Genomic DNA, 12,388 nt, shown 5'->3' on the forward strand with positions numbered 1-12,388 from the left:
ACTTGAAGAATTTATTGAATAATTCACGAGAAACGTTGTAAGATATAACCTATTCATCAAAATTTACCGGGCTGAGTTAGGCTTCTCCGACTGGATCTCTTACGACGAACGGAACGGTGCGTTCTTTGAGCAACTGCGCCTTCGCAGGGAACCCGCAGAAAACAACCTCTACGTTGAATATTTTATTGGATACCGACACCATGAGGTGGACTACAGGATTCCCAGGGAAATTTGTGAGATACGACTTGGATGCCAAAATAGTAGGCGCCGAGTTTGGCCGCTCTGACTATACGTCGCCTGGAGAAATCTGACCGCGCGTTTATGGTGTAATTGCGCCTTTGTATGAAACCTGCAGAAAATGACGTAGACGTCTATATTTTGTATAATACCTACCACATGAGGTGGACTAAGGCGTTCCCGGGAACTTTACGAGATACGAGAAGGATTCTAAAATAAAAGGTGTTGAAGTTGGCCTTTCTGGATAAATTTCTCCTAGGATAGTTTGACCGCACGTTTTTGGAAATCTTCATATTTGCACTTATTCCGCAGAAAACTGCATTGACGTCTAATACTTAGTTGATTACTTACCCTATGAGGTAGACTACAGGATTCGATATGACCTGGATGCCGAGATAGGAGGCGCTGAAGTTGGCCTCTGGCTAGTTCTTGCCATGGGCTCTTCGAGCACACGTTTTTGGGGCAACTACGCCTTGGCATGGAGCCGATAAAAAAACCTAGAGCTCTCATTTTATATCAAATAGCTACCCCATGATACAGACTACATGATTTCAGGGCAACTTTGCGAGATTCGTCCGGTTTGTTGAGGTAAGAGGCGTTGAATATGGCTACGTCTAAAAAATCGCCTTCTGAAAGATCGAGCCCTCGAGAATTTCGGTAAAGTGCGCCTCCAGCAGGGACCTACAGCGTGCATCCTATATGGCTCAAATATATTTAAACATGAACTTAAAGAGTTGTGCTAGATTGTTGACCTGGAACTTTGCGAGATCTGGTCCGACTGTTGAGATGAAAGACGCAGAATGTGGCTACTTCAAAAGAATCACGTTCCGAAAGTGCCAACCCTCGAGTATTTTGGTAAAGGGTGCCTCCATTAGGAACCTGCAACGTGCAGCCAATATGATTCAAATATATTTAAACATCGACTCAAAGCGTTGTGCTAGATGATTCCCCAAGAACTTTGCGAGATCCGCCATGGCTGTTGAGATGCGAGGCGATGAATGTGGCTACTTAAAAAAAAATCACGTTTCAAAAGCGCCAACCCTCGAGTATTTTGGTAAAGTGCGCCTAAACCAGGCAACTGCAGCGTGCAACCTCTATGGCTCAAATTTATTCAGACAACTACTCAAACAGTTGTGTTAGATGATTCCCCTGGAGTTTTGAGAGATTCGCACTGATTGTTTAAATGAGAGGCGCTGAATTAGGCTACTTCGAGATAATCAAATTCCGAAAGATGAAACCTACAATTTTTTTTTAGAAAGTGCACCTGCGACCGGAACCTGTAGGATTCGACGTATACGGCCTATAGCAATTTGAGTATGTGCTCAGATAGGTGTACTACATGTTTGCCCGGGAAACTTCGCAGGACTCGTCCTGGGTATTGAGACAAGAGACTATGTTGGCTGTTTCGACAAAATTCTTTTCCGAAGGAGCGAACCGGCGATAATTTTTAGGAACTACGCTTCCTCTTGGACCCTAAGTGTAACCACTTTTTATGGCTTAAAATATTTGTAATACTTATCCAAATATTCTGACAGCTTTATTTGCACCGAACTTAGCTATATTCGTCAGGGGCGCTGAGAAAAGAGCCGCTAAAGTCTGCTTTTTGTTTTTTTACAAATCCTAACCAAAAGAAGTAAATCGCTAGTTTTTTTTTTTTTTAACCCTGTACTTTATAAACAGAAAGAACTTCAAAAACAATAATAAAGCGGAAAGGAAAACTCAAGACTCAAGGTTAGTCACACATGTGTCGTCGTATTGCAGGGACGTAGGACATTGAGGCGTAAAAATTGGAAGATGATCGCAATACAACATTCTCGCATAACGCCCCAAACGGATGAAAATAACCTGAATGCAGAGTGGCCAGTAATACAAAAAGGTTGGGCCAGCGTAAGATTTAAAAATTGTTGAGCGCTTTTTCGCCATGAAGGCGAAAAGGCGCTCGAACTCGCCATAATGTAACCCTCAAGCGGTCCAAGCAAGATGCCAAAGTTTCAGCCCGATTCGATTACTTAATCAAAAGTTGTAAGTGATTTTCTGAAAATTTCAATGGGAAAATGGCCGCCGACGGAGTTTTCAAACACATGGGGCTCTTCGACCCCAGAAACCGAAAACGGGCAAAAATGGGCACCATTTTCCCATTCAAATATTCACAAAATCACTTACAACTTTTGATTAAGTTATCGGATCGGACTGAAACTTTGGCATCTTGCTTGGACCGCTATAGGGTTACATTTTGGCGCAGTTTGAGCGTTCTGCGATGCGTAGTTTTTTTACGCGGGCCGAAAAGTAGGATTTACTTTTCTCGATCGGACCCAGTAGTAATAATATAGGGAATCGCCCTGTACACATCTGTGCGAACAAACCTTGTTGAAAAGTGGAGTCACAGGAAAAGCTAAAAATTGTACTCTATTGAAGGTAGCATCTCCATACTGTTCATTCTGATACATTCTCACAATTAATCATTTTTTCCCCGCAGGGGGCACCTGTGAAAGCAGGTGTTTGGAGAGTGGCGTCTCTACGAACCCCGAGCCCCGCAGGGGGCGCCTGCGCCTTAGGTGCCAGGTGCTTGGTGAGTAGCGTCACCACGGACCCGAGCCACATTGGCGACACCACAGACCCTGAGTAAAAAGTGGCTAAAACCCACCCACGTCTGACTGTGCGTGGCGAGCCCGTGTCCGGGGAAAAGGGCATCCTGGTGGTTGAGCCGAGCCCGGGGTAGGTTTGGACCCTTCGGGGCCCCCCCGGGTGAGGCAATACACCACTTCGGACCCCGCTTCTCGTAGACGGGAGTCCTGGTAAGGCCCGGCCAGGATGATTCAGTCTAGTCGCCTTTTCTTCTCCTATCCCCTCTTTCTCTTTTCTCCCCTTCCCTCTCCCTCACTTTCACCTTCTTTGGCGGCTAGAGCCAACCTTGTGTGGCGGCAGATACCCTTATCCTAACCACACTTGGGTATAGCACCTGGGCAAGTGCTAGTAGATGAGCGGTTCCAGCAAAGCCCATTTTGTTATGGGCTGCTGACTACTCCCTAAGTTGGGCTCGATGGTGGGCGGCACACCGCAGGTGCCGAAATCCTTTTCCCATTCATATGGGTACTAAAGCTAAATCTTTCCTTGATCGGGCCCCGAAAAGGGTCCGGACCAAAGAGACAACATCAACGAGCCTTACCTTGCCAGTCATGAATTTTCCCAAATTTATAGTAATGCACTCGGAGAACGAAGATCAACCACTTGCAAAGCTTTCCCCATTCTTGGTCGCAAAGACCCTAGAAACTGTGATAGGAAAATCCTTTAAAGCCAAAAAACTTCCATCTGGCGACCTGCTTGTGGAGGTCACAAATGCTGAGCAAAGCAAAGCACTTCTTGCACTCAACCAAGTAAGAGATTACAAAGTGTCAGTGACTCCACATCGCTCACTGAACAGCACGCAGGGTGTCATCTCTGAAGATGATCTCCTTGGAATATTTACCGACGAGATACTCGAGGGACTTCAAGATCAAGAGGTAGTTGCTGTGCGACGTATCACTATCCGTCGCGACAATGAAGAACGGGACACAAAACACATTGTCCTAACGTTCAACTCGACAACGCTCCCCTCCACTGTTAAAGCCGGGTATCTCAACTGCAAAGTCCGCCCCTACGTCCCCAATTCAAGGCGTTGCTTCCGCTGCCAGCGCTTTGGACATGGGTCACTAACCTGCAGAGGAAAAGCCACTTGTGCAAAATGTGCAAGCACTGACCACCCTTCCGACAACTGTGGCAACAATACCCATCTTTGCGTCAACTGCCGAGGAACACACCAAGCATATTGTCGCAGCTGTCCCCTGTAAAAGAGAGAGAAGGAAATTCTCTCACTAAAGGCCAAAGAAAATATTTCTTACTCAGAAGCACGGAAAAGATATTCTTTTATTTCTCAAGGCTCTTATGCCGAGGCCGCGCGCAGGGGACCGGCGCGGTCGACGGCGTCAACGCGAACGCAGACGTCAACGGACGACCTGCGTCCCCTCCCCCCCCCCCCCCCTCAGTCCCCCTCAACCTCATCTGGAGTGGCACAAACCACTTCAACCCCAAAGCGAAAGGTAGATCCTATCGCTTCGGGGTCCATTCAAGCGCAGGGATCTTCAATCCCTGCGCCATCCAAAACGCAGGTGCCTCAAGGTCGGGGACTTCCTTCTCGTCCCTCTGAAGGCGCCCGAAAACCTGGTGAGCCGTCGGGGTCACAGGCCCTTAGGGATCAGCCAGAGGCGGCCCTTGATGAGCCGATGGACGAGAGCGGGCCCAAGTCCAAGGACGACAGGCCATTCTCAAGCACGGAGTCCTTACCTTCGACTTCCTGTGGTAACACAGATAGGCCGAAGAACACATCTAAAAAGAAAAATGCACCGCGCATCGAAATTGATTTTTAGGTCTTGATGAATGGTCCTTCTTCTAATTCATGCATAATTGCAGCATTCCTGCAGTGGAACTGTCGAGGGTTGCTTCGAAACTACGATGACGTGCACTCTCTGTTAGACCAGCATCACCCTATAGCATTTTGTCTTCAGGAAACACACTTAAACAATAGTCATCCTAATATCCTAAGGCGCTTTCAGGTTTTTCGCAAGGACAGACCTCTTTTGTCGCACAGTTCTGGTGGAGTAGCTATAGTTGTCCAGCCGTCTACCCCATGTATTGAGGTTCCTTTGAATACCACTCTGGAAGCCGTGGCAGTTCGTGTTCTGTTGGACCGTTTAATAACCGTCTGTTCACTTTACATTCCCCCAAGCTATCCTGTATCCCGCGAAGAGCTTGAATCACTTCACGACCAATTACCCCAACCTGCCCTAATTCTCGGTGGCTTCAACGCTCATAATCCTCTTTGGCGTAGTAGAAGACGAGATACACGTGGCTCGATGATAGAGCGTTTTCTCTCCTCAACACCTATATGCTTACTGAACAAAGCAGAGTCTACGTATTTCAGTGCCCCAACTCATTCTTTTACATCTATTGATCTGTCTCTTTGCGATCCGACATCATTTCCTTTGTTTTCCTGGGCTGTCGATCCTAACCCCTATGAGAGCGATCACTTTCCTATCATTCTGAGCCGACTTAATCCACCTGTTACAGTGCCTACACGAACTCCCCGTTGGAAGTTTGAGGAAGCAAACTGGTCTGTCTTCAGCCAAGCAACCCAGCTCGCTTGTACATCGCTTAACAAACTGTCTATCGATGAACTCACCAATTTGCTTAGCGCCCACATCCTCAATGCTGCAATTTTAGCTATCCCTATGACTTCATCTCGCTTACCCCGCCGCCCTAAACCATGGTGGAATGCCGACAGTGAAAAATCAAGAAAAAAGCAGAACAGAGCATGGGGCATATTTAGACGTTACCCGACCGTGACTAATTTCATCAGTTTCAAGCGGATGAAGGCTCATGCGAGATACAGGGTGTCACAAAAGAAAATTTACACGGTCTTTTTTACCGCAGAAATAAACTAGGTATCGCCGAACGCTCATTCTCTTCCCAAAGGTAGAGCTAGAGGTCACAACCAGATGCCAAGGTTTCAGCCCTGTCCAATAAGTTAATCAAAAGCTATTAGTGATTTTCTGAAAATCTCAATGGGAAAATGGAGCCCATTTTCGCCCATTTTCGGTTTCTGGTGCCATAGAGCCCCATGTGTTTGAAAACTCCGTCGGCCGCCATTTTCCCATTGAAATTTTCAGAAAATCACTTATAACTTTTGATTAAGTTATCGGATCGGGCTGAAACTTTGGCATCTGGTTGTGACCTATAGCACTACCTTTGGGCGGAGAATGAGCGTTCGGCGATGCCTAGTTTATTTTTGCGGTAAAAAAGACCGTGTAAATTTTCTTTTGTGACACCCTGTACATCCGCCGCGTCTCACAGCGTCAAAGTTTCCGAGGTTATGCTTCCTCTATTAACAGCACCGCCACCACCAAGGAAGTATGGGATAGAGTACATAAAGCCAATGGGCATTACCGGGCTTACTCAGTACCGCTTCTTTCCGAAAACGGACTGTGCCCTGAGAGCCTAGAAGAACAGGCAGATCTCCTTGGGAAACACTTTGAACGTGTTTCTAGCTCTCAGAATTGTTCATCTGCTTTTCTGAAACACAAGAGACAAGCAGAACTCCAATCCGTGCGGACATCCGGCGGAGCTCGAGAAGCATAAAACTTACCTCTCACACTGAATGAACTGGAACGGGTGCTTCATGAAACTAAACCTACATCTACTGGACCAGATGGAATTCACTACCATATGCTTACTCACCGTCACCCTTCCACACTCGACATAATTTTGTATTTGTTTAATCGCATTTGGCAGGAAAGTACATATCCATCGTCTTGGAGAGTGGCAACCGTCATTTCTTTATTAAAGCCTGGAAAGGATGCATCGTGTGCATCCAGTTACCGCCCAATAGCGCTAACAAGCTGTCTTAGCAAAACTCTGGAGAGAATGCTTAACAAGTGACTTATGTACTTTTTAGAAAAAGAAAATATTTTTGATAGATATCAGTGTGGCTTCCGTTCGTCACGATCTACATTGGACCATCTTGTCCGCTTGGAGTCTACCATCCGTGAGGCCTTCGTAAATAAACAGTACTGCCTCTTTGTCTTTTTCGATTCAGAAAAGGCTTACGACACTGCCTGGCGGCATGGCATCCTACAAGATATGTATAACTATGGCATTCGAGGCAGGATGCTAGCATTCGTAAAGAGCTATTTGGCGATACGTACCTTTCGTGTCAAATTAGGCAGTACCTACTCTCGAGAGTTCTGCCAGGAAAACGGTGTTCCCCAGGGAGGCGTATTGAGTGTCATCCTTTTTATAATAAAAAAAGTGAAAGCCGTTTACAACTCCCTGTAACGCCGAATTAGAGCGCAGCTCTTGAGGAGGAGGAGGGAAGGGTACTGGGGGGGTCAAGTGACCTTGGGGTGGGCCACGTGACCTAGGGGGTTCTCGTGACGATGCTGATGACGTCATCAGTAGCGATGACGATGCGGATACCGATGACGTCATCAGTGATGTCACTGATGACGTCATCAGTGATGATGACAATGACAATGCGGATGCCGGTGACGTCATCAATGATGATGACGATACGGATGCCGGTGACGTCATCAGTGACGTCACTGATAACGTCATTAGCGATGATGACGATGACGATGCGGATGCCGGTGACATCATCAGTGATGATGATGCGGATGCCGGTGACGTCATCAGTGATGATGACGATGACGATGCGGATGCCGGTGACGTCCTCAGTGACGTCACTGATGACGTCATCAGCGATGATGACTGTATCGGTCAGCGAGGCATCCGGTTCAGCGGGTAGGAAGCAAGTGCTTCGTCTTTATTCTCGTCTCTCACTCAGTGTGGCTTTGGCGCTAGTATCAAGACTGTTACATCTCCCTTTCTTTGGACTATGAAAAACCAACAAGAAATACATACGAAAATAAACAAAATACACAAAACACGAAATATAAAAAGCAATAACTCAAAAGCCCGTTAAGCTTGCTGCTGGAAGTTCTGATCGTAGTTTAGCCTTTGGGGTCGCCGCACAGTTCGGGTTGATGTCCGAGCAACACATGGTCTAAGTTCACTAGCCAGATCATCCTCTGTTCTCGCTGTGGAGTTGACTGCAGCTGGGGAGTTGGTCGGAGTTCTCGTTGAAGTAGCGACTGTGGTTGGGATGGCTGGATCACCATGCTGCACTGTTGGGGTCAATGCAGCCGGTGTAGCTTGAATGCTGGTCAGGGCACAGGCTGGGGAATCTTCCAGGTGCTCCTCAAAGTGATCGGAACTCTGCAGGTCTTCATTCGTTGGTCGCAGGTGTTCTCTGTTGCGTCGATATTCCCGGCCATCCTGCGTGACAACCAGTGAAGAACGAGGCGCCACGTTCCTTAACACTTGGCCCTTTGTGACCCACTGTCCTTTGTCCCTCAGACGTACCACGTCACCTGCCCGTAGTGGCTTCAAAAAACATCCTTTAGTGTTATCCTGCGTGTGTTTTCTGGCTGGTTTTGGAAGTGCTGGCGTGAAGTCAGGAAGACGGGACCTAATGCGGCGTCCCATTAGAAGCTCGCTGGGGCACCGGCCATCCTCCAGGGGTGTAGACCTGTAACCAAGCAATCCCAGCCAGAAGTCTTCATTAGCTTCAGCAGTTTTCCACAGTATTCGTTTTACCACTTGCACACCCTTTTCTGCAAGTCCGTTGGAACGCGGAAAATGCGGACTGGACGTGGTGTGCTTAAAATCATACTTCAAAGCGAAACTCTGGAACTGACGTGACGAGAACTGTGGACCGTTGTCGCTGCACACCTCTAGAGGTATCCCGTGTCTTGCAAACATGCTGCTTAATGTCCAAATAATAGTTTCTGATGTTGCCTCTCTGAGCCTCTCTACCTCTGGGAAGTTGGAAAAGGCATCATAGGCAACTAGGTACGTGTTCCCCGCCTGCTCAAAGAGGTCAACACCAACACGCGTCCATGGTAAGCCCGGAACCTCACGCATCATTAGTGGCTCGTTCGGTTGCTTGTACGCAAACTGTTGACAGATTGAGCACCGGTGAATCATTCTCGTGATATCTTCGTTAATGCCGGGCCAGAAAACTAGCTGTCTTGCTCGTGCTTTACACTTATTGATACCAAGATGGCCATCGTGTATCCTCTCGAGTATTCGCTGGCGCATGGTCTCTGGGATGACCACCTTTACGCCCTTAAACAAAACTCCAGATACTTCTGTTAATTCCCCGGCGAAACGTTTGTACTGTCCATGAATAGGGAGGTTTGCTCGTAGACAGTTAATTACGTTCGTGAGGACAGTGTCCCGAGCAGTTTCACGCACGAGCTGAATCTTAGTTGCTTCGCTTACGAGTGTGTGCTGAAGCTCCAATGCATGCACCTCAACATCGGTTAGTTCTGTGCCGCTTGGCTGCCCAGAGGCAAGTGCTCTCGAAAGGACGTCTGGAACCACCAACTCTCTGCCAGGGACGTACGTCAGCTGGAACTCATACTTCATGAGCCTCAAGAAGAAACGCTGCAAGCGCGGTGGCATATCTCCTACACTTTTTTGTGCGATCGAAATCAGAGGCTTATGGTCAGTTTCCGCTATAACTCGCCGTCCGTACACAAAGTGGTGGAATATTTCAAGACCATAAGTGACTCCAAGAGCCTCTTTTTTAATTTGCGAATAGCGTGTTTCCGCACTAGACAAGACTCTTGAAGCGTAGGCCACTGGTTTCCATCCCTCAACATGTCGTTGTAAGAGCGCCGCGCCTATCCCATATTTTGAAGCATCCGAAGATACTTTCGTGGGTTTTGCCAGATCAAAGAGTGCGAGCACTGGGGTTGAAGATATGAGATTTTTCAAATGTTCCCATTCCATTTGGTGTGCGTCAGACCACTCGAACACTGAGCTGTCTTTAATAACTCCGAGCATTAACGTTGTCCTCAAGGACAAGTTAGGCAAAAATTTACCAAAGTAGTTTGTAAATCCCAATAATCTTTGCACTTCTTTCTTACTTACTGGTTGTGGAAAATTGTGAATGCTCTTAACGAGAGCTGGGCTTGGGGAGATACCATTTTCATTAATAATGTCCCCCAAGAACTCAATTTCCTTGCGGGCGAGTTTGCACTTGCTCATGTTGAACGTGAGACCCTCTTGACTGGCTCTCTGCAGTACAGCGCGTAATCTGTCATTGTGCTCGGCCTGTGTTCTACCCCACACCAGGATGTCATCGATGTATACTCGAACTCCGGGTAAACCCTCAAGCATTTGAGACATGGTCTTCTGAAATACTTCTGGTGCAGAAGCTATTCCAAACGGTAGCCGGAGGTACTGGTATCTTCCAAATGGAGTAGCAAATGTGCAGATTCTCGTGGTCTCATCATCTAACGGTATTTGGTGAAACCCGGAATTTGCATCAAGGGTTGAAAACCATCGTGCATCAGAGAGCTCTGCCTCAATGTCTTCCCTTTTGGGAAGTTGGTAATGCTCTCGCTTCACCCACTCGTTTATGTTCCGGGGATCCAGACATACCCTGAGCTGTCCGTCTTTTTTTAGCGCACTAACCAAAGGACTCACGCAGTCAGTTGGCTCATCCACTTTCCGGATAACGTTGGCGGCGGTTAAGCGCTGCAGCTCCCTCTCCAGTGGCTGCCGCAAAGCTTGAGGGACTCGCCGGGCTGCTTGCACCGTTGTCCTGGCTCCTTCCTTCAGCACCATGTGGTATGCCCGTTTCACACAACCTAACCCCTGGAACACCTCGGGGAATTCGGAGGTCACTGCTCTCAAGTTATCGCAGGAAACTGCCGAAACACGATTCACGAGTCCAAGGAGTTCACTGGCCTGGAGACCGAGAATGTGAGCCCGCGACTTTTTTACAATGAAGAACTCGATGAGTTCTTTTGTGTTGTTGCACTCCACAGTCAAGGATGCTTTTCCTGCGTGTGCAATTATGCCGCCACTGTAACTGCGCAAAATTGCCGTGCTCCTTCGCAAATCCGCACTCCTGCCTGCTCGTTTCCACCATGACAGTGGCAACAAGTTTGCTTGGGCTCCAGTATCAATCTTCAGCATGATATCCTTATCAGCTACCTTCGCCGGTATCAGCCACTCTGCTTGATTACTTGCAGAAGTGCGTGCTCCCACCTCCAGAATTTCAAAGTCACTCCCGGCAGCCGCGGCTTGATCGTCGTTTTCGTTAGTTATCGCGTTCACCCGTTGCTTCGGACAGCAAAACGCGAAATGACCTCGGCGATGGCATCTCCTGTATTCTTTTCCTGTTGCTGGACAGCCTGTTCCTTTGTGAATGAAGTTACACTTCTGACAGCGGTCAGGTCTAGGTGGTGCTTCCACTGGCACCGTCGAACGTCTTTTAGTTGTCTGGTGAATACTGAGAACGGACTCTTCTGGCTTGTCCCAAACTTTGTTTTGTTTTTCTGCTATTTCGTTCGCTTTACACATGTCCACTGCTCTGGTAAGCGATAAGTCCTGCTCTCGCAACAGTCTTTGACGTAGTTTCTTGTTCGATATACCATACACTATCTGATCTCTGATCATCGAGTCTGCCAAACTGCCAAATTCGCAGGTCTTAGCCTTCAACAAAAGGTCTCTGTAGAATTGCTCAAACAGCTCACCTTCTGCCTGCTCTCGCATCCTGAATACGTAACGCTCGTACGTTTCATTCTTCTTGGGAGAACAGTAGTTATGAAACATTTCCACCACGGCCTCGTAGGTTTGCTCCCCCTCGACGTTGAAGGTGTCGTAGACTTCCACGGCCTGCTCCCCGGCAACATGCAGCAACAACGCGATCTTCTGTCCATCCTTCCTTTTGGCGGGTGGCTCCGTAGCTGTCATGAATATTTCGAACCGTTGCTTGAAACGCCTCCAGTTCTCAGCAACGTTGCCTGAAAACTGGAGCGGCTCTGGCGGTTTCAGTCCTTCCATTGCTGAGGCTACCGCAGGGCTTGCGATGACGTTCGAACGACTTCTGACACCATGTATCGGTCAGCGAGGCATGCGGTTCAGCGGGTATGAAGCAAGTTCTTCGTCTTTATTGTCGTCTCTCACTCAGTGTGGCGGTGGCGCTAGTATCAAGACTGTTACATTTTTGTTACATGACGATGCAGATGCCGGTGACATCATCAGTGATGATGACGATACGGATGCCGGTGACGTCATCAGTGACGTCACTGATGGCGTCATCAGTGATGATGACAATGACGATGCGGATGCCGGTGACGTCATCAGGGATGATGACGATGACGATGCGGATGCCGGTGACGTCATCAGTGACTGACGTCATCGGGGGTCACATGGCCCCGGGGGTCACGTGACTTGGGGAGCCACGTGACTTTGGGTGTCACGTGACCTTGGGGGTCACGTGACCTTGGGTGTCACGTGACCCCCAAGGTCCTTGGGGACCTTGGGGAGCCACGTGACCTTGGGTGTCACGTGACCTTGGGGTAACATGACCTTGGGGGTCAAGTGACCTTGGGATGACCTTGGTTACGCCGACGGCGACACCGACGCCGACGGCGACGGCGACGCCGCTCAAGCCGGGAACGGGCCCCTAAGAGCTGCGCTCTAAAATAAACTCGTTAGCCCGGGCCATCCCATCATCCGTACAGTTTTCACTTTATGTTGA

The 12,388-nt window shown here is 48.3% G+C and overlaps 1 protein-coding gene across 1 annotated transcript; it reads right to left on the reverse strand.

Annotated features, from left to right (window-relative positions):
* Positions 1 to 7,626: 7,626 nt before the first annotated feature.
* On the reverse strand, positions 7,627 to 8,490 carry LOC120842457 (the record flags this gene model as incomplete). Its single annotated transcript, XM_040213587.2, has 1 exon — positions 7,627 to 8,490. A coding segment is annotated over one exon (744 nt), but the record flags the coding sequence as incomplete, so codon positions are not given.
* Positions 8,491 to 12,388: the final 3,898 nt, after the last annotated feature.

Source organism: Ixodes scapularis, unplaced genomic scaffold (assembly GCF_016920785.2).
Source record: "Ixodes scapularis isolate PalLabHiFi unplaced genomic scaffold, ASM1692078v2 PGA_scaffold0__279_contigs__length_252992795, whole genome shotgun sequence".
Taxonomy (NCBI): Eukaryota; Metazoa; Arthropoda; class Arachnida; order Ixodida; family Ixodidae; genus Ixodes; species Ixodes scapularis.